This window comes from Thunnus thynnus, chromosome 20 (genome assembly GCF_963924715.1).
Source record: "Thunnus thynnus chromosome 20, fThuThy2.1, whole genome shotgun sequence".
In the NCBI taxonomy this organism is placed as follows: domain Eukaryota; kingdom Metazoa; phylum Chordata; class Actinopteri; order Scombriformes; family Scombridae; genus Thunnus; species Thunnus thynnus.
In genome coordinates this window covers 18,005,730-18,025,402 of record NC_089536.1, presented here as the reverse complement: position 1 = coordinate 18,025,402, position 19,673 = coordinate 18,005,730, and the positions used below count along the sequence as shown (strand labels likewise).

Here is a 19,673-nt window from a genome sequence, read left to right as displayed (position 1 = left end):
GAGGAATTTTATCCATTAACAATTTACAATGGGTTTCTCTCCTGCCACAATGATTACAATGGATAGTTCATTAAGTGAGCAGACGTACCAGGTGCTCACCAGACACCTTACGGATGCCCACCATCCTGACTGCGTCGGGGGGCACAGGCTGGTTGTTGAGGGCTGCGTCCATGAAGGAACAGGGGCTAGGGGGAGGAGTCTCATAGTTTTTGGACGCCACAGAATCATGAGTCTCCAGGAGGGACTGTGGGTGGAACAAAAGGTGACAGAAAGACTGATTATGTTGATAAAAATTGTAACAGAAACCATAATATAGTGCACAAATCTGGTGTTCCTGCTCTGGTCTGTGCAGAGCTAACTGTCAGACTGCACACAGTGAAACACATGAACTACTGCAGCTCCAAATCAATTAAATCCATGCTGGCACAACATGCATCATTAAGCATGAACATCACTTTGAAAAGTAATCAAAGGTTTAGCCAGAGTGCATGTTCATTACAGCTAACAGTTTGCTGTGAGGTGTGAGCAACTGTTCTCCAAACCTGGAAGTGGGGCTCCTTCAGGATGCGGACCAGCTCCTCGGCTGCTTGGCTCCTGTTTGCGAGTGGGCCGAGTTCCTTGAGGATGTCCTGGACCAGCTCCACATTGTTCTCCCTCACAGCCTCCAGCTTGGGTTCCTCAAACCGCTCATGAGCCTGGGTTTTGATGAATATAAAACAGATGTTACTTACTGTAGGGTTACGTCACCCATCCTAAGTGGCACGATTACCCGATTCTCAGATAACATCACCTCTCCTTTGAAATATATAAACTCCACTGCCTTTGAAAAGACAACTTTTATAACTTTCAGTTCCACCCTCTCAGTGAGCAGTTAATGCACCTTGCTGTGTCATAATGAAATGTTTTCCGACTTCTGCAGGACTGTTTGTTTTGCTTCAGTAACACAGTAAAAGGCACAATAACAAACAACTAAAGACAGCAACCTGAAACCGACCCCTGCTGAGAACAACACGCAGCCTGCACTCAATCTTGACTGAAAGACACAAAACCGAGAAAATGAAGCACAAACTTGAGTCAAGTCAAATCTTGTGGCCCTGTAGGTTTTTTCAGTGTGTGCTGTCAAACATCAATATTTCAGGGAACATTAATTTTTCACTTTCTCCTCTTCAGTTGCCAAGGACACAGGAGTCTGTTGTTATTGGACATGGCTTCCATACCTCTGGCCCAGGGTCAGTGATACAATATGAGTGAGTTATCCTTTCTCATCTGGTACATTTATGAATCATTTTGTATCCTGCACCTGGATTTTTCTTTATGATATTTCTATTTTTTTTATCAGAGAACTGGGGTTAATGCATAGTGCTATTTTGCAAATGCAATGTGATGGAAATTAATTGAGTGAAAAACAAGTTTAAAAATACTGTATAAACCCTTCAAAGCCTGCAGAACTTAATTACAAATCAACAGTTTTCCAAGCCGCATGCAAATGAACTCATTTACAGTATGACTATTTGCAATTGTACACCAAGAGGTCTTGTATTTGAAGATTCACATTGTTAAGCAATCCCACAGAGGATTTCTCTGGTGGGACTCACTACTGCTCTGGCAGCCATGATGTTTGTTTGCTGAGGAAACAGCACCATATCCTGCTGAGAGACAGGATATGGTGCACATACACACATAAATAGATACACAGATATTCACAAATTCCTGCATGTACACACTCTCACATACTAATCATCATGTGTACCACTCGTACCCACACATACTGAGCACACAGGGACACAAGCGTTGCACACTTACCCGCACAGACAAAGTTATTTACACATGGATTAAAGCATGCAGATAGGGAGCTCTGCAGCCCGGGCTCAGCGATAGGGCAGCAGGACCTCGCTCATTTGGTGTTTTGGCAGAATTATTCCAAACCTGATGGAGCAAGCTGTCAGTATCTGGCCCTTGGACAACACGCCAGCATGGACACTGTTATGTGGCCATCAACATGACCCACAGAATCTCTGAGGAATGTGTTCGCTTCGACACCACTTGACAAATACTCAGTTATTATATTGTACATTTTACAATATATCTGCAGAAGCTGGTTATGTTGTTGATATACAATCTATTGTTGAAACCAATTATATTCAACTGCTACTCTGCCAAGTACTGAAATTTGTGGCTTTCAAAATTCCCCATCCATTGTAATTAGAAGACAATAGTAATCTTGCTCCTCTCAACATAGACATTTCAGTTATAAAGGCTAATGAGCACTGCTGTTCTCAAGACAGGAAGCAAATAACAAAGCTTTGTTATAACTTTATTTTGCATTTTGTTGAGATGTTTCTTGGGGATTTCTTTTCTTGACTGTGAAAATGTAACTAAACTTCATGTATTTACAAACCAATATAGCTCAGTGGGGAAAGGGAAGGTGGGAGCTCATACCAGAGGCTTGTGTTTGAGCCAATATTGCTCCCACTGATCATCAATAGCGTTCGAAAAAGGTAATTTAAATGAAGTAAAGGTAAACCAGTTTCAGACATTAGCTTTGATGAAAATGTTTCACTACGTAGGATTTCTGCTTGGTTTAGCTCCTACATAAATTATTGGACATTAACTTCTTTAAAATCATACTTCATGGTGAGCTCTGAGTGCTACATTAGAAAACATGTGCAACAGAACGTGAACGCAAGCTTATGAGTATGATTTCTGTTGCTGTACTTTCAGCTAAATGTCAATAGCTGTCTGGAAATGGGATAATAATTGTCAGGATTTCACCACTTAGCACATAATAACTAAATTGTTCGGTGCAAGCTGTTTTGTAATGCGTCAGAATTCATTGCTTTGGAGGTCATGTGGAAATATTTTACAAAGACCTTGGAGTCTCATTTACAGTTTGAAAAAGGGGAATGTGATGGCTCAGAAGTTAGGTTGAAAAGCACAGGGGACATAACTAAATGTATAAAAGCAAGTGTCAGCTCATTTAGCTGCCCTAAATGCCTCAATAGTTCTGATTGCTCAGTCAGATATAGAGCCAAGCATTGAGTCAGCGCCATAGTCATAACTGATAATAATCGAGCACTGCGGAAGCTCTTCTGCATGATGATAGCTACTGTTGTCAATATGTGCTCATTGTGGGCTTAATCATAGTTCAGATTCATTATAGAATTGTAGGTTGCACTGATTGCATCATTCTCTAGTGAGTATGGCGCAATCAGCGCAATTCACTGAAGTCACCATGGTATATGGTCACACATACGGACACTTCCTCTGCCCCTCTCTCCCTCCATTAACATGTTCTTTCCACCCTCAGCACATTGAGTGATAGCTTGTTAAGTGTTTATGGATCCACTACCGGGTCAAGAAAGATTATAATCTTGGAAATCTTTTTCACATCCTTCAGCAAGGTGTCTTTACTCAGAGCTTGCATCAGCAGATTAATCTTTTACGAGAAAGCTCATCAATACACCAGTATCACCTAGGAACTCTCAGACATACAGTACAAACAAACACCAGTGTCATGCTCTTACATGCAAGCACGCACACATACATATGCGGTTTTCTGCAGAGGAGAAATCAATCAAAACAAAGGGAAAGAGAGCGAGAGAGACACAGAGAGAAACAGGGATAGAAAGCAGCAGAGGAGGCTCTGTCCTCTGCAAAATGGATGGCTATTGATGCAGTATTCCCTACTGCTCCCTGAAGATAGTCCATCTCCAAATTTCCTGGGCAGAACTCACTCTGAATTACTGAACGATACTGAACAGCCTTTTACCTCTGGCTCTGTTTGAGTTTGCAAAGTAGCCCACAGACCGCTGCATCTCCCTGGACAAAGGCACCTCATGGCCACAAACAGCTTCCACCTCAGTGCAACTGAGATAACACTGACTGTGCAATGTTAGGAAGAAAAATGTGGTCATCCATACTAATAACTGTTGACAGCACAAAGAAAAGGCAGAATAAATGCATTTCTGTATATGACGTGAACTGCATTTGTACTTTGTGCACCTGTATCTTTTTCATTGCATACCTTCGCAGTGCACAGCAGTGCACTTTTCGCTTCTCTTCTTGTTGCTGTTGAAAAAGTCCACATTTCTAAAAGGCATGCCACTTTTGGCAAAAAGTGGAAGGGAAAGACTTCGACAGCAGAGGGAGAACATAATACTTAGTGGGAGGAAACTCTGATAAGATTGTCTGCCACTGCTAAGTTCATTCACCCCTCTCCCTTCACATCAAAAAGCTTAACTCCAAAACGACGACATCACTCTTCTCCTTGTAAATTTGTAGTGGGGATTGTTTTTTTAAGAGGGAAGGGTGAAAACTGGTGGAGAACTGAGACATTTTTGTGGTTTTGTTGTTTTTGGCAATCAGATGGAGTCAGATCAAGTACAGTCTATTCCAGTCTAAGAAAAAAGAAGGCATGCACCATGTTGTTCCTTATTAAGGCATCCAACATCACTGCTAGTGACACTGCTAAAACTGAAATGAAAAAAGAATAGCAGGTGCACGCCAGTTCTCAAAAAGAAGAAAATGAATGCAACAAAGCATATGGAGAAACTCCAGGTTTGCATGCTTCCCATTATGCATGCAAAACTCTGTGAAAACATGATGAACAGACTATTTTAAAGATTTACCAGGAATGCCTTGGATGGTTTGCAATCAATTATGAATCTACAAACTCTGGTTTGGATCTAAGCTCTTATTGCTCAGTGTTGAGAACCTCTGATCTGAGGTTAAAGTGCAGCTGTTTCATTCAGCAAAGTAAACAAATACATAACCTAGTCTACATTAAAACTGTTAAAAATATTTAAGGATTTCAGGTCAAAGTCCAGACTCAAGCCTCATTGACGTTGTGGTGAGACCTAAAACAAACAGCTGATTGTTGATAATCCACAAATGTAACTGACTTCAATAAGCTCTCTCAGAGAATGATTTATTGATATGAAAGTGTTGGTTGCACATGTTTTGTGCTGTTTCACACAGCGCCAAGTTTCAAACTTTCTGTTTTTTTCACAAACTTCTAAAACTTTCAGAATCAAATCTATAAAAAAATCTTAAAATGGGACAGAGGGTGAATACTGTCTGGAAGGTCTGAACAACGTGAATACATTCTTAAATCATATGTAGGTTTAATGTTTACCTATGATTATTATTTTAAGGGGAAAAGTTTTTTATAGGCCAGTCAAGACAACAAAAAGACTAATGACAGACCATTTTCTTGGATAAAGGCATGATGTCCTTGGAGTAACTTCACTGATTTGCTTCCATCCAGGATCAGTTTTAATCTAATATCTGGGCAACTGCCCAAGTGAAATCTGCACAAATATAATATGGATTTGAAAACATATCTTGTTTATTCTGACAAATATACAGGGAGTGGACAAAAAATAACTATGCATATATGAAGTATATCTAGGTAGTACACTTTCGCAGTGTATATTTGAGTATTATTGTATTGGACTAGTGTGTTGGAACATCATTCTCATATTTCTCAGCCATCATACAGAATGATGTACAAATACAAGTTCTTTTTTGGTGGTGTGGTTTTGTTTTGTTGCCATAATTGACAGTTTGTAAAGCTCACAATGTAAAGCTTTTGGAGATTATTGCCACATAAGCATTGATTAGGATCTGTGGTGACTTTTACAATTGTACTTTTATGGTGTTTAAAGTGATACTCCCCCTGAAATCTTTAGATATCAAAAACTGGCCTCCCGTGGCTTTGAAAGAGAGGTGTAAAAAGTTTTTAGTTTTTAGTTGGGCATCTATGGTTTGAATTTATGTCAGTTACAATATATTCCAATTATGATTACATTTCATTTTGGAAAGAAATAACAAAACATCTATAAAAACCTCTAAGTAATTTTCAATTGAACATTATTATAAACCAAATAAAGATTCAACATGTTTTTGGAATAGATATTTAATTGGAAAACCTCTAGGCTTACCTTGCGAGAGAGCTGGATTTACGAAATCACAACATCAGAAGATCACACAAGAATCTAATTTGTCAGGCTTCAAGTGATGCACTTGTGTCTAATCCACCAATGATTCAGACCAATCAGCATCCTATAAAGATTCTCTAGTGATCTTGTGATCTCACGAAGCCAGGTCCCTCGCAAGGTGAGACGGTGATAGACAGGTGGTTCATCCAATCACTTGCCAAGTATTTTTTGAAAGTGTCTGCCCTTTTCCAAACAGTTTCCAAGGACGACTTCTCAGATGGTTCTGTGTAACAAACCATCTGACATGTCAGGTTACCTCAAGGCTGCTATTCATGTCTGGATTCTTCATTGATCACAGGTTGCCACTCCACCTGCATTTGTCAGCTTGTCAAACTTGTCAAGAATAACTGTGCTGCCCACTGACTGGCTTACAATTTTTGCTCTGATTGAATTGAAGAATCTTTTTAATTAGAGAGCTTTCGGTCAGAGACCTTCTTCAAGGCATCTCTGATTGGTGACAGAAATATTTTGTTGTCTCGTTAAAATGACTGACAGGTGGAAACAGTGTGGAAATGTCCCAAAAATAGTCTCATAGAAAGAAAGATGTCAGAAGATGTTTTCTGTGTTGCTCCACTAAATATTGTTAGAAACATTTCTGCGTAGCATTTGCGTCAAAATGAAAATCCTTATATTAATCAAATATTTTCACTGACTCAACCTCTATACATTCAATATGCTATTACATTCACCAGACAGATTTTGAGTCCTGTACCAAAACAGAGAGCCTGCAGGTTTATCAAGCTACTGGCACCAACAGCAGTTACATGAGCCAGAGGTATGTATTACCTGGGTTTAAGTTTGTACATCACCTACAACAATAGCAGCTCTTTCTGATATGCCTGTCATTACAAATATGTCCATCCTCATCCACATCATCCGCCTCCTCTGTAACTGAGAGAGAGAAGGAAACAAGCAGTCTTTGATGGCTACTATCAGTGCCCATTTTGCCTCCTTTGCTTTTGAAGTTTGAACTTCAAACTCAAATCCCTTACGATGTTAACTGTTATCCCAACACCCTGTTTCAAAAAAAACATCAAACCACTGAGAAAAGTGACTAAATTACTCAAAGCCTTTTAAATCAATCTTGGCAGGTAAAAATCATGCTAGTGATAGGACTGAGCTGTAAAGACGGAGGCGCTATTTGCCTCTTTATATTTGAGTTTTCAACTCAATTTTGCTGTATGAGACTGTATGAAAATAAAATGCCAAATGCCTCTTTAATTAGCATTTAGCATTTAATTAGCATATGAGAAAATAATGAAGCAAGACCATTAAAATGGAAATGTGATTGCACTTGATGAATTTAAGCTTCATTTTTAGGATAATTATTGTAAGCTGAAATTTAAAATTAATTGTAATATTGTGTTTGACTTAAGTTTCCATTTTGCAAATATCATTTTAATAAAGCTTCTCATATCGCACGCAAATCTCTTTGAAAACATGATACATATTTTCTGCATTATGTGAAAGTGTTATGAAGCCATGCATTAACATGCATGAAAATGATAATATTGAAAAAAATGTAATGTTAAGGCAAAAATGTGAATATGAAAGGGGAAAATGTAATGAAATCAAGACTACAGTGCCATTTAACAAATTTATGTGCATAAAATGCCCTTATTTTAGTGATTCAGATATACTAATGGGCAATCCAACTTGATATAATTACTCTGTGTTGTATTTAGTTACATTAAAGTCCTTCGATAGTCCATCCCTGGACACATACCAATTAAACACTATGAATGTCCTGCATGTCATTTCCATACACACATATTTCATCATACACATACTGTTCTAGTATTGCACAACAAAGCTGTTCTCACCACTGGGCTCTCCATGATGCCTTTGAGGAAGATGAGGTCCAGGTCATTAGCAGTTGTGGAGCTTGTGCTGTCACTCAGCGTGTCCAAGGCCTGATGCATGGCTACACACGCACACGCACGCACACACACACACACACAGAAAAAAAGAAGAGAAAGAACAGATAGTTCATTTCCACTTCCCTCTATATTCTAGTTACCCATGGGAAATAGACTGAAAAGATCACCTCAGAGAGAGAGAGAGAGAGAGAGAGAGAGAGAGAGCACATTTACAGTAGTTTACACTACAAGGCTGAGCAAGAGGAGGCTGGGGGAGGAAAAGTGAGCGGGGGGTGAGGAGGGAGAGGGGATGGGAGCTGCCTCACATCCTTTCCCATGCAATTTCACCTCTGTCAGTCACCCTCCTCCTGTGTCTGTCAGAAGCGACATTATCTTTCTCCCACAACTCCCAACTTCCTCTGTCTCCCTCCCACGAACATGTTCATAAACACACACACACACGTACACAAACACTCCAGCTTAACAATGACAGAACAGACAGAAATTGCGAAGAGAATGAACATTTTTACCAGTTTGTCTTCATCATTTTAGTGCATGCATCAAACTTTACTTGGACTAAATGTAAATACATAAGGGAGTTCTGCAATTTTTTCTACTCTTTTTCTGGTTCATTGAGCAATCTTGATGATAAACCTGTAAAAGAAATTCACACAAACAACCTTATCTCAAAGCTGCAATATCAAACTGCTAAGCCATACACATCACTCAATATGACGACCAATCAATAAGTAAATGCAAGGTGATGTCAACAATTTGATGAAGGTCAGGGAAGGTTCACTCTAATTTCAAAGCATCTTTACTGACTTGGAATATAACACATTAAGGTACCAAACACACTGACATCACCTACCAGCAGGCGTTAATCACAGCAGACATGACTGTCAGAAGAGTGGGCATTTGTATTCACAGGGAACATTTGTTTGCTGCAATTTACTAAACACACACTGACGTCTTTGATTTCTAGGCTAAAAATATAACTGTGGCTTGTAATTTTCATAGAGGAGGTACATTGGTGGTCCACCACAGTCCTTGCACAACACACTTCATAGGTCTTATGCCCTAATAAGGGCACAATAGTGCACTAAGAGGTGATTGGTTCAATTAGAGGGCTGATAATTAGTTTGGCATTAGAAGATTGTGTCCCAATTGTATTCTGTAGTCTAATTCAACCATGTAGCATCTTTACAACTGAAAATGACAGGATGAAGTACACTTAGGATGCCCAGTATACATACTAAAATATTGTCCCACAATGGACTATTTTCATTATTGATTGAAATGTTGGTTACTCTACCTACTAATCTACCTATAATGTTTCCTGAGCCCCGCTGGCATCTTTAGGTTACATTTTCTGTCAAACAAAGTGTCCACAACATAAATATATACAGGCTACAATGATATACAAATAAAAAAAAGTAGCAAACCCTCACTTACAAAATATAAATATATGGACTTGTGCTTGATAAATATAATGATTATGAAATTATCAAAATAGTTTTAGTCCTAGGTGCTACTCACAGCTATGTACACTCACAGCTTTGTGAATCTTGCACAGTTCAATTGTTTCCCATCAGCACCCATCTTGTATTATTTCATGGAGTTTTAAAATTGGCAAAATACCAACTAGCAAACAAGCACGCTGAGATTGATGGTCGAGTCCAGGTACATTGATACAGATAACCCTGCATTTTAAACGTATAAATAGCATCAACACCAATAGTGACCGATAAACCACCAACAAACAGTAAATAAAGTCTTGACGTATTTACTACCTGGGATCATAAATAAGTCTCTTTAACACAAAGGACAATGGTCCTATTGGGTCGTTTTATTCACAGATGCACAGCTTGAAGGTGCTCTACTGACAATGAACAACCACATTTATTTCTGGACTCAAAAACTAACAAGTCAAAAAAAAAAGTCAGATCCCCCTGAAATCATGCTTTTTATCACCAAACTCACTGTTTATGTTTAAATGATATTCTGCAGAATGGAAGTCTATTTTTGTAATTACGGTGCTTAAAGAGGAGTGATGAGGTAATAGATATTTTGAGAACTACTTTTGGTCTGTACCTCTTTGCTGTTTGGAAGTATTTTACATACATTTACTGTTTATCCATTATGCATGCATAAATGAAGACAAACAACAAACATGTTTTGTATTACATGTTGGTCAGGTTGTCAAACACGTAGAATAAGAAAACTATTATTATCTTGGCTTTCATTCAGGAAATCGATTAAAAGATGGTAAGCCATGGAGGCAACGAGGGCAGAAGATGACAGCCTTGATGATTACGCAGTCCATCCGCCCTCTCTCTGAATAATTTGATAAGTAAATTAAATAAATAATAACATGAGTCTTCTGCAGTGAAGTCTTGTTTTTCTTCTATTTTCCCTCTAACACGAGCTCTGCTCCAGCAGGAGAGTTGCCAGATTTGCGCCTGGCAGAGAATATCAGACCAGCAGGCTCAGCTTACAGGTCCTGCATAATTCTCTTTAATCACCACAACTGTACGCCGGTGTTGTTGTCACATCGGCGTTTTTCACAATGTCAGCTCATCTCTGCTCTGCCTAGACATGTGTAGAGTTGGTTTATTTATTTTTTTTGTCACTTTCCACCGCTTTTTTTTGGATTTGTATTTAACTTTCTCTCATATTCTTATACATGTGTCATCACATATATGATTGTTTTGCTTTCTCCTTTCACTCAAGCCCCTATCAGACCTAACAATCCTGATAAAATTGACAGCTGATTCTTCACAGTGCATCAAAAAAAAATCCAACTTGCCCTCCTTCTCACATCTTGCTGCCTCTCTTCTCTGTACATTATAGGGTTGCTTACCTCATTTTCTCTGACATGTATCAAAACAAAGACAACAGAAGATCAGCCTTTCAGGTCAAAAGTTCACACATGGAGAAGTCTGAATGTCAGACTACGGTATCATGTTTATTTCCTTTTTTTTCTGAACTCAGATTACTTTTGAAAATAACTTTCTCTTTAGAATTCAGGTGGAGTGTTTCATCTTTGTATATCGCTTCTGTCAAACCTATCCTCCCTTGCATAAACCTGCATAAGCCTCCAATAAAACTGCACTGCAAGGACCAAACTGCATTTTTTTTTATCACTAACAGTATTTATCTTTCTTCTGCTCATGTCTCATATCAGCTCCAAAGTTGCATGTAGACATTTACGTAATGACATACTCAGGTTTTCATCCTCTGAGCCTTTACGCGTGAAAACTCAGGCAAAAGTAATTTTTCGCTTCACTGAATCTAAATTCCCTATACTACACACTGTAACTTGATACCAGTAGAGAACTCCATTTAGTAGTTGAGGTCTTAAGAGCACAATGACGGACTCAGTTGTGCAAAAGGACTGAACTAACTACATGTACGTCATGTGCTCTACAGAACCTGCTCTTCCAGGAAAATGTTGCAAAGTTTAAAGCTCTTTTCATGCTTTTCCAGTATTTCACTATTGAGCTTCAACTTGATTTAAGGGGGAAATAAATAATCATAATAAAAATAAAAAGTCCCCAAGAGATGCTGCATGCCAATAAGCAAGGTAATGATTCATTTGGCCTTATTACAGCTTTAGAGCAAACCTTCAGGTGAGAAGCTACTTAGTAACCATTGTATCATTCAGCTAAAATTTACAATAACATGCTGTGGTGGCCTGCTGCATGACTTCTCACAAAAGATCACCAGCTTCCTTGCCATGGTGACAGCAGAGGACATGTAATCACAAGGAAACCAAATTAAAGGTGCTTTTGTCTCTTAAAGTCTCATCTGAGCGAGAGCTCACCTCCAAGGAGAGTAACAATTAAACTCAATGTCACGGAGGCAGCCAAACAATCTGGGCTGTTATTGTTTGTGGTTAGAGCACAGCAGGGGAACATGAACCTCTTACCCAGCACTTAGTGAAGGTTGTTCTGTTGCTATGGAGTGACGGTTAGGGAAACAGAGGGAGGATGGTGAGGGGGTGCTGAGGGAGGGTGGAACATGGAGGAAGAGATGTGAGAGATACTGTTGTGTTGGTGTTTCTCTTGGGGTCTTGGCCACAGTGGAGTAGAGTGTGCAGCTGACTTCTTTCTACTCTCTCTTTCTACTGTTTCTGGCTATCAAAACAAAATGTGGTATGCTGACATTGTCTTAATGCAAATATGGAAGAATCTTGGTATGTGAAAAAGGCACAGTTACAGGTTCAGTACTGGGTGCACTTGCAGTACGGGTGTAGTGGCCAGGATAGCTGATTAAGATGATGTGACCTTCACCTGCAACAACATTGGCTCAATTAATAAAATAATGCCAAAATTCTCACTTCTGTGAGTTAACTTCTACATTTAATTTAACTGTGTCTAATTATCTTATGTCCTAGTGATCATAGAATACCCCTTGATGCTTATTAAAACCATTAATATTAAGGCTTTGCAATGATTCTTGAGCAGAAAGTGCTTAATGTCAATGCTTTATATACATTGCAAATCATTAATGTTTTGTCTACATTAAACAGCAGATTCTGAAAGTCTGTAGGACTTTGTGCACAGGACAAGAATAGCACGTCTACCATGTTGTACAGTGGTTGTACACCCTAACTTTTGATAGAACATGAATGCAATAACACCATATTAGTTTGTGTGTCAGAAAAACAAATTAATAGTAGTATTCATAATAATAATAAAACTTCTAAAAAATGATACTTTGGCTCCTTAAAAAGTTCCACATATGTGTTATCTTGTCTCTACTACAAACATATTTCAATCTGGAAAATAGTCAAATAATTCACTGTGTAGCCAGAATTATTCTTTAAAAAGGACAGTGAAATTCAGTCACTACAAAGACCTTGTGGTGATTAATCAGGGTACTTCCAATGGATAAGGTCAAAATAATGTTTTTAATGTGCAGAGCGACTCCTCAGTAGTAACACCTGCATTGTGAAAACACAGGGAGATTTCCCTGTCTGTGTTTTCTCCTCAGAAGCTCATTAATTCTCTCTTTGTTTCCTGGAAACACTGTTGCAGCGTTATTTTTCTGTCACTCTATTAAAATGACAGACAAGAGCATGTTCAGGATGACACTGAAACTATTTCCAATTGGAAAATACACCTATATGTAATAACATACTCATGCGCCTTGACAGATATTATTAAATACTTTAAGGTCGCTCCTAGATTTGATTTTGTTCCCTTCTCTGAGGCAAAATATAATTATTATCAATCCCTTAGGTAGTGCAAGATGAATGTCTAAGACAGTGGGGGAGAATTACATTGGACTGAAGTACCAGAACTGATTAATCATTTATGACTGAAGTATAAAATTAATTCATCCTCATGCTATGTACTTGATTCTTTCCATCTTGATGCCCTTGCAGAGTGCAATCAGTCTGACGCACTTTTTTCTCCAGTTCAGACAACACTGAGCATACAGAGTACAACAATTACAGCTAAAATGTGAAAACTGTTCTGGTGAACATGTGATCAACTGGAGGATAATTAAGTTAACATCCTCCTCATGGAGCGTCACTGAAAAGTTGTGTGAAGCATGTGTGGGCACATCAATTGTTTCATGTACTTGTGTGGTCAGTGTGTGTATTCAACTTGTATAGGCTTGCCATAAAACCTGGTTAGCATAATTATAAACGGCAAAAAGTGCTTCAGAATTGTTGAATTAGTCTGAATGTTATGAATGACAAATGTAAATATTTAATGTCTGATTTCTGTAGTAGGACTTGAGGGTCTTAATGTCAACTTACATTTGTCAGTTTTCGGAAACTGTCAATGTGATGTATGGGGGACCTTAAAGAGAGAATATATTTTAGAAAGATTGAATATCTGACATTACTCAGTCTGTTTGCTGCTTTTATGACTTCTTAACTTGTGCTACTGATACACTATGTATACACTATGTGCTACTGGTACACTATGTACACTATGTATGGTTGATATAATGTTAGCTAACGTTCATATAAATACTATTGTGTAACTCATACTGAATCAGTTTGCTGACTTTATAATTATTTTCTGCTTGTGCTATGTTTACACTATATTTTAGCCCCCCACAGGTGTTTTCACTTGTGGCTGATTAGGCCTCTGCTCAGGCTGGGTGGAGCTACATGTGCTGGGAATTACATGATGTCACCAAACTCTTTGTAATGATAAGAATGATAAAGGTGTCATTTTCCCCACACTAATAGGTGCAACACAACTAGCAGGAGAGTGCGATATCAATCAAATATGGGAGACTTGCCAAACCGCTACGACCTGCAAGGCAAGAGTTATGTAACTGATGGAGGCAGCTGAAGGTGCTAGTAGACTACATGTTAGTAGGCTTCCAACTAGTTTGCCTACTTGTACTGTAGAAGAAGGTAAACAGTTAAGAAGTGCAAACTGTCCTTGAAAAATTCCATACATGAAAGGGAAAATGTAGTAAAGCTTGTTAATCAACCCATCATCTCCTCTTATTCTTTCACCTTTATTTAATTTTTACAAATTGTATTTTGAACTATGCAAAATGTTCAGATGTAAAAACGATTATAAGATAAACAAACTGGAGGCTTTTCATGTAAGCAAAACACCCTCCCTCCAAAATATGACATTGCGTCCATTATGAATATTCATGCAAACATCTAGTTAATCCAACTTTGAGAATCACATTAAGGATCCTTTTGATATGAATGACTTCCTAATATGTTACAGGTCTGTTATCACAGAATTTTCCCTCAGATTCTTGTCAATCAGTCTGTCACCTAAAAGACTTCCACCAGCTCTGTTCAGTGTCTGACTGGAGAAATACAGATAATGAAGAGAAACCAGCACGATGCCATTGTGCATCGTGCTGGTTTCTCTACTAACATAATTTTCAGTGATCCATTCTTACAAAATATGTCCATTGTGACACATTTTAAAAATAAAAACTCAGAAAACGACATTGTCAAACTGGCGTACAAGATAACATTACAATAATAGCTCACATAGCTAACATCCATCAGTCGGCCGTAAACATGTTCGCAGATTTGCTTGCTAGCGATAGTTCTAGCTCACGTGACCAGGGCCTTGCAGGTAAAATTCTCCCTGTCATATACAATGGATACACGCCCGCACAGTCCTGAGAGGACATCAAATCAGCCAAAATAATTGAAATCACCTGTGTGGGCGGACCTTGAGGGGCTTTAGCTAATCCAGGAAATTGAGAAGAAACCTGAAATCCTGCACACCATCCTTCACTTGTATTAACTTAATTAGTTATTAGTTAGATCTTTGGTAGACTTTTATCATGAAAGTAAAATGCTTTACAGAATTTTTGGTCCTCTCATTACTTCATAGCGCATTTGCACTTTTTTTAAGGTTTTCACTCATCCAAGATACTGAAATAAGCCTATGTAGTGGTCATGAAGTGGCACATTTTGCAAAAATAGTAGAGAGTCTTTTCGAATGAAAAGGCTGCATAGCCCACTATTGTGGCAGATAATGTTGTCAACTTAATAATTATTTTATTTGGTTGAGTTCATCATAAGTACTATGAATAAAATCCATTACATTCTCCCTAACTTTGCAAAATTGTAACTGTTCTAACAACTGTGGCATGGTGCACGACTGTCCGATGAAAGGCATGATTTCTAGTGGAAACACTGTGACGCTGACCTCCTCTCTTTTGGATGGACAATCAGGAGGACAGGGCACTTTAAAGCTGCCATTTAAGCCACCCCATCGCCATGGTGATGCTTGCTCCAAGCTGGCATGATATGGATGCGGACTGGATCACCTTATTAGCTGGCTGAAGGTCACCATTAGAGATAACACTTGTGATATTTGTTGACATTTTGCAAATGGACAGCAGCTCCCATTACACCATCCCATGGCCACAGAAAGTCTGGGTGGGAGATCATTTCATGTCAAGTTTTGGGCAACTAACACGACAAAGTTTAATGACTGAGGGGGCTGTTAGGAGGCAAACATTTGGACTTTGACTGTACATCTATTTCCATGCAGCAGTTAATGAAAGAGCAAACAGAGATTGTCAGGCTTTGATATGGATGAAATAATTGCCAGTGTCACTACATTACCGAAATACTCACAGTCAGAACAGAATTAAATTGTCGGTTAAGTTCGATGGGGAAAGTATTGTGTGTGTGTGTGTGTGTGTGTGTGTGTGTGTGTGTGTGTGTGTGTGTGTGTGTGTGTGTGTGGACCTCATGTATTCCTCATGTTTTGGGGACATAAATCTGTTTACACAGTCATAGTGTGGGGACTCGCCTCCCTTATGGGGACAAAAAGCAAGTCCCCTTAACATAAATCATTAATATTAGGGTGAATACTTGGTTTAAAGCTAAGGTAAGTTTAGGGTTATGTTAAGGTTAGGGTAAGTCTCCAGGAAATGAATTTAAGTCAAGGTAATGTCCTCTGAAGTGATGGAAACATGACCATGTGTGTGTGTGTGTGTGAGCGAGAGAGAGAGCCAGAGAGTTATTTGAAGGTTGCAAGTCTGACACTTTCAAGCGTGCTGTCTCTGATCAGAACACTGTTGCATATGAATGACCCCCTACTTACTCACCATGAATGTACAATGCATTAGAGGTCTCTCTCTCTGTCTCTCTCTCTCTCACACACACACACACACACACACACACACACGCTGAACTGATAGACAGGATGCGAATGCTTTGATAGAAAATGTGATTCATTATGGCTGTCACTGCTGTCTTGTCAAGCTACATTACAGAGCAGAGGATATCTTGCAATATGGTATACTGTGTGACATGCAATAGACTTGGCAATGATGTAATGACACTTCTAACCTCCACTGATTCAACATGACACCTATCAAACAGTTGCTTTAATTCTTAGCCCCTCACCCTCCATCCAAAAGTATGTTTATATCTGCCTTTAACTAGACAGGCAACCCCTGCATGGGCCACTCATGAAAAATGATGTAAGCAAATAACAGTACATAAATAGATATGGACACACAGTCAGAGCATATTACTGTGTAGTATGCAACACCATGCATTATTAATGAACTCCATCAATTATGAATAGGATGTATGGTACTTCCCGCTCCGTGCTGTGTGAGAAAACATTATCTGTGCATTATCATTCAATACAACAAATACGTACTTCTCTTGTAATGACTTCATAACTTTTTTTTCTTTAGTTATCTCAAAGTACATTCGTCTGTCTCTCAGACTCTATTGCTCTCAGTTTGACAATCAAGCTTCTTGTTGTATATTAAATATGGCATGTTTTCACTCTGAGTATGATGTCTTCTAGTGAATATTTAGAAGCATCTTGCTGTCTTTTAATGCCTCCCTTCCCGTCTTTGTAGTGTGCTGCCACGGATTCCTGTACATCACATGCTGCCCTGGGTCTTAATCTGTCTCTGCTCATCTTCATCACACTCTGGAGGTTTGAACCAGCACATCAGGAGCAGGTGCAATGCGAATCTCAAATACCAACCAGCCTTCAACTGCCAGCATATACATAAGCATATTGTCAACTGCTTAGTTGCATTTTAACCTTACCTACAGAATCTGCAGAATTGCAGAATTGGTTATTGCATATAATTTTACAAATCAGTGACATAACACATGGCCAGAGAACTCATCTGTTTTATAAACCATCCTGCATCCCCTCAGACACCCAGCAGGCAGGGACCTGTGTTCTTACCTTCTCCCCCCAGCTTGATTTCCAGGCCCTCCAGGGAGTTGGCTGAGTCCCCATCCTCCAGGGAGAGCCTTCCAAACAGGCTGCCAGCCATGGTGAACAACACCTCACCACAGTGCACACACTCACAGCAACACACCCAATACTGTATCTGAGGCAGACTGAGAGATCTTCCTCCCTCTCTCCCTATCCGTCCCTGATTCTCTCCTCTTTCTGCCAAACAGCTCCTCGCTATTTCCTCCCTCTCCACCTGCTCTTGACGTAAATGTGTATAAGCTATGCCTGGCTGAGCGTCTTCTCCTCCGCATGAATGAATGGAGACGAGAGAGGTTTGTGTGTATGAGAAAAGGATGGGGGGGGGGGGGGGGAGTGGGGAAGAAAGAGGGAGGGAAGTACGATGCTTTCTCTAGGAGGAGGAAGAGAAGGAGGCAGAATGATTTTCCTCCAGGCTTCCCCATGGTGGTTAACTGGGAGAAAAAGCAGCAGAAGGTTGGCTTGTGAGTAGGAGATTGATCAAGTAGGCGATGCATAGGGAGCAGGATTCATATATGAGTGATAACCTACCCTAGCTGACATCACAGACACAGTTACAAACACAACCAACCTTACAGATGCACAATAAGTAAAGGGTGCTTAATGGGAAATTTATATTTGTGCTTTCTGCTCATAAATCAAGGATTGTAATCCGAGTTCCTTTGTTGACAAGAGTTGAGAAATATCATATTGTTTTAACTAAAAGCTGACCCTTCTCTAACCCTTCTCCAAGCCTGCGCGGAAAACAGCCTTGCTCAAAATTTAAATTGAACAAAGACTGGAACTGGTTTAGAGAAACAATTTACTGTGTGTTACTAAAAATGCCAGTCATCCAGACTCAGCCCTAGTGTACAAATCAAGTCTGACTGACAGCCTATTACAAAAAAGAAACTCCACACATATTTTAACTCTCTGTGGACCTGCTTTTCTCCCTCTATCCAGCAGCTGACTGCTGCAATTTATTACCACATGATAAAATACTACAAAGCTTTGAATTCTAGATTTGGCCAAATGTTCACCAATATACTGTGACTCTTAAAGTGTGTAGAATTTAGTGGCATCTAGCAGAACGGGCTTAGCAGAAATGGAATATAATATTCATATATGTTTTAATTAGTATATAATCACCTGAAAATAAGAATTGTTGTGTTTTTGTTACCTTAGAATGACCTCTTTATATCTACATAGGAAGCAGGTCCTCTTCCACAGTGTCGCCATGTTGCACTGCCATATTTCTACAGTAGCCCAGAATAGACAAACCAAACGCTGGCTCTTGAGTGGGCCTTTTGAGTTTCTTGCGAAATACGTGGCCACCATAGGTTTTCCCACACACTTGGAGGGGGAGGGGGAGGGGAGGGCTATTCAGTTGGTTGCAATCAGCAACCTCTCCACTAGATGCCACTAAATCCTAGACACTGGTCCTTTAATTTCTCAGACATCTGGCCGTTGCTTTTCAATCTGTTTTTCCCTAGATCAAGTGTCCTCAGCACTAAGGAGGAAATGAATGGAGGAACAGCTTTCTGCCAGTTTAGATTTTAAAGAGGGCACCTTTTGGTGCTCAAACTAGGAAATATATTTCCACAGTTATCGCAGTTTTGACTTTCAGTGCCAAGGTAAACATTTGAAAATTCACTTTGACACCATCGACTTGGATTGCAGCAGTTCAACAGACACTTTTACACAAGGGTTTTAATATACTGATTAAATATCCATAGTTTTCATTATTTTATGCAATACTGTCATATACTTTAAGTCTGGGATCAGATTATCAGCCAGTTATGGCCTGTGATCCAGTACAAGAAAGGGTGCATTGTCTGGAGCAGTTGCCATGTTTTCAGCAGTCAGAGTGAATTTGCTGCAGTCTGTTGTCACGAGCCAGATTGATTGCCTTTTCAGCACATTATTTTACTTTACTTTAGATTTAATCTTTAACAGAAGCCTCAAGGTGGTACTGCACTGTCAGTTAAAATGAAAACTATCAATTTTAAGAAAATAGACAGTTGTAGCCCATTTCAAATGAACATCTCGATACTGTGAGTCAAAAAAGTACTTTTGCAGATATTACGTTATAAACCAAAGTATTGGACACATTTTGACCTGAT

General features: G+C 39.2%; 1 protein-coding gene across 2 annotated transcripts in view; it reads right to left on the bottom strand.

Annotated features, from left to right (window-relative positions):
- Window positions 1-19,673, bottom strand: part of mpp2b (MAGUK p55 scaffold protein 2b) — a 41,799-nt gene that overhangs the window by 9,995 nt on the left and 12,131 nt on the right. The window contains exons 2-5 of one of the 2 annotated variants that reach the window (XM_067576242.1): window positions 17,542-18,005; window positions 7,823-7,923; window positions 543-695; window positions 89-244 (exon numbers count right to left, since the gene is read on the bottom strand). In XM_067576242.1, the coding sequence (XP_067432343.1) occupies window positions 89-244; window positions 543-695; window positions 7,823-7,923; window positions 17,542-17,632 (501 nt within the window). In that variant the 5' untranslated portion in view covers window positions 17,633-18,005. The remainder of the gene's footprint in view (window positions 1-88; window positions 245-542; window positions 696-7,822; window positions 7,924-17,541; window positions 18,006-19,673) is intronic. The other variant, XM_067576243.1, reaches the window with a different exon arrangement.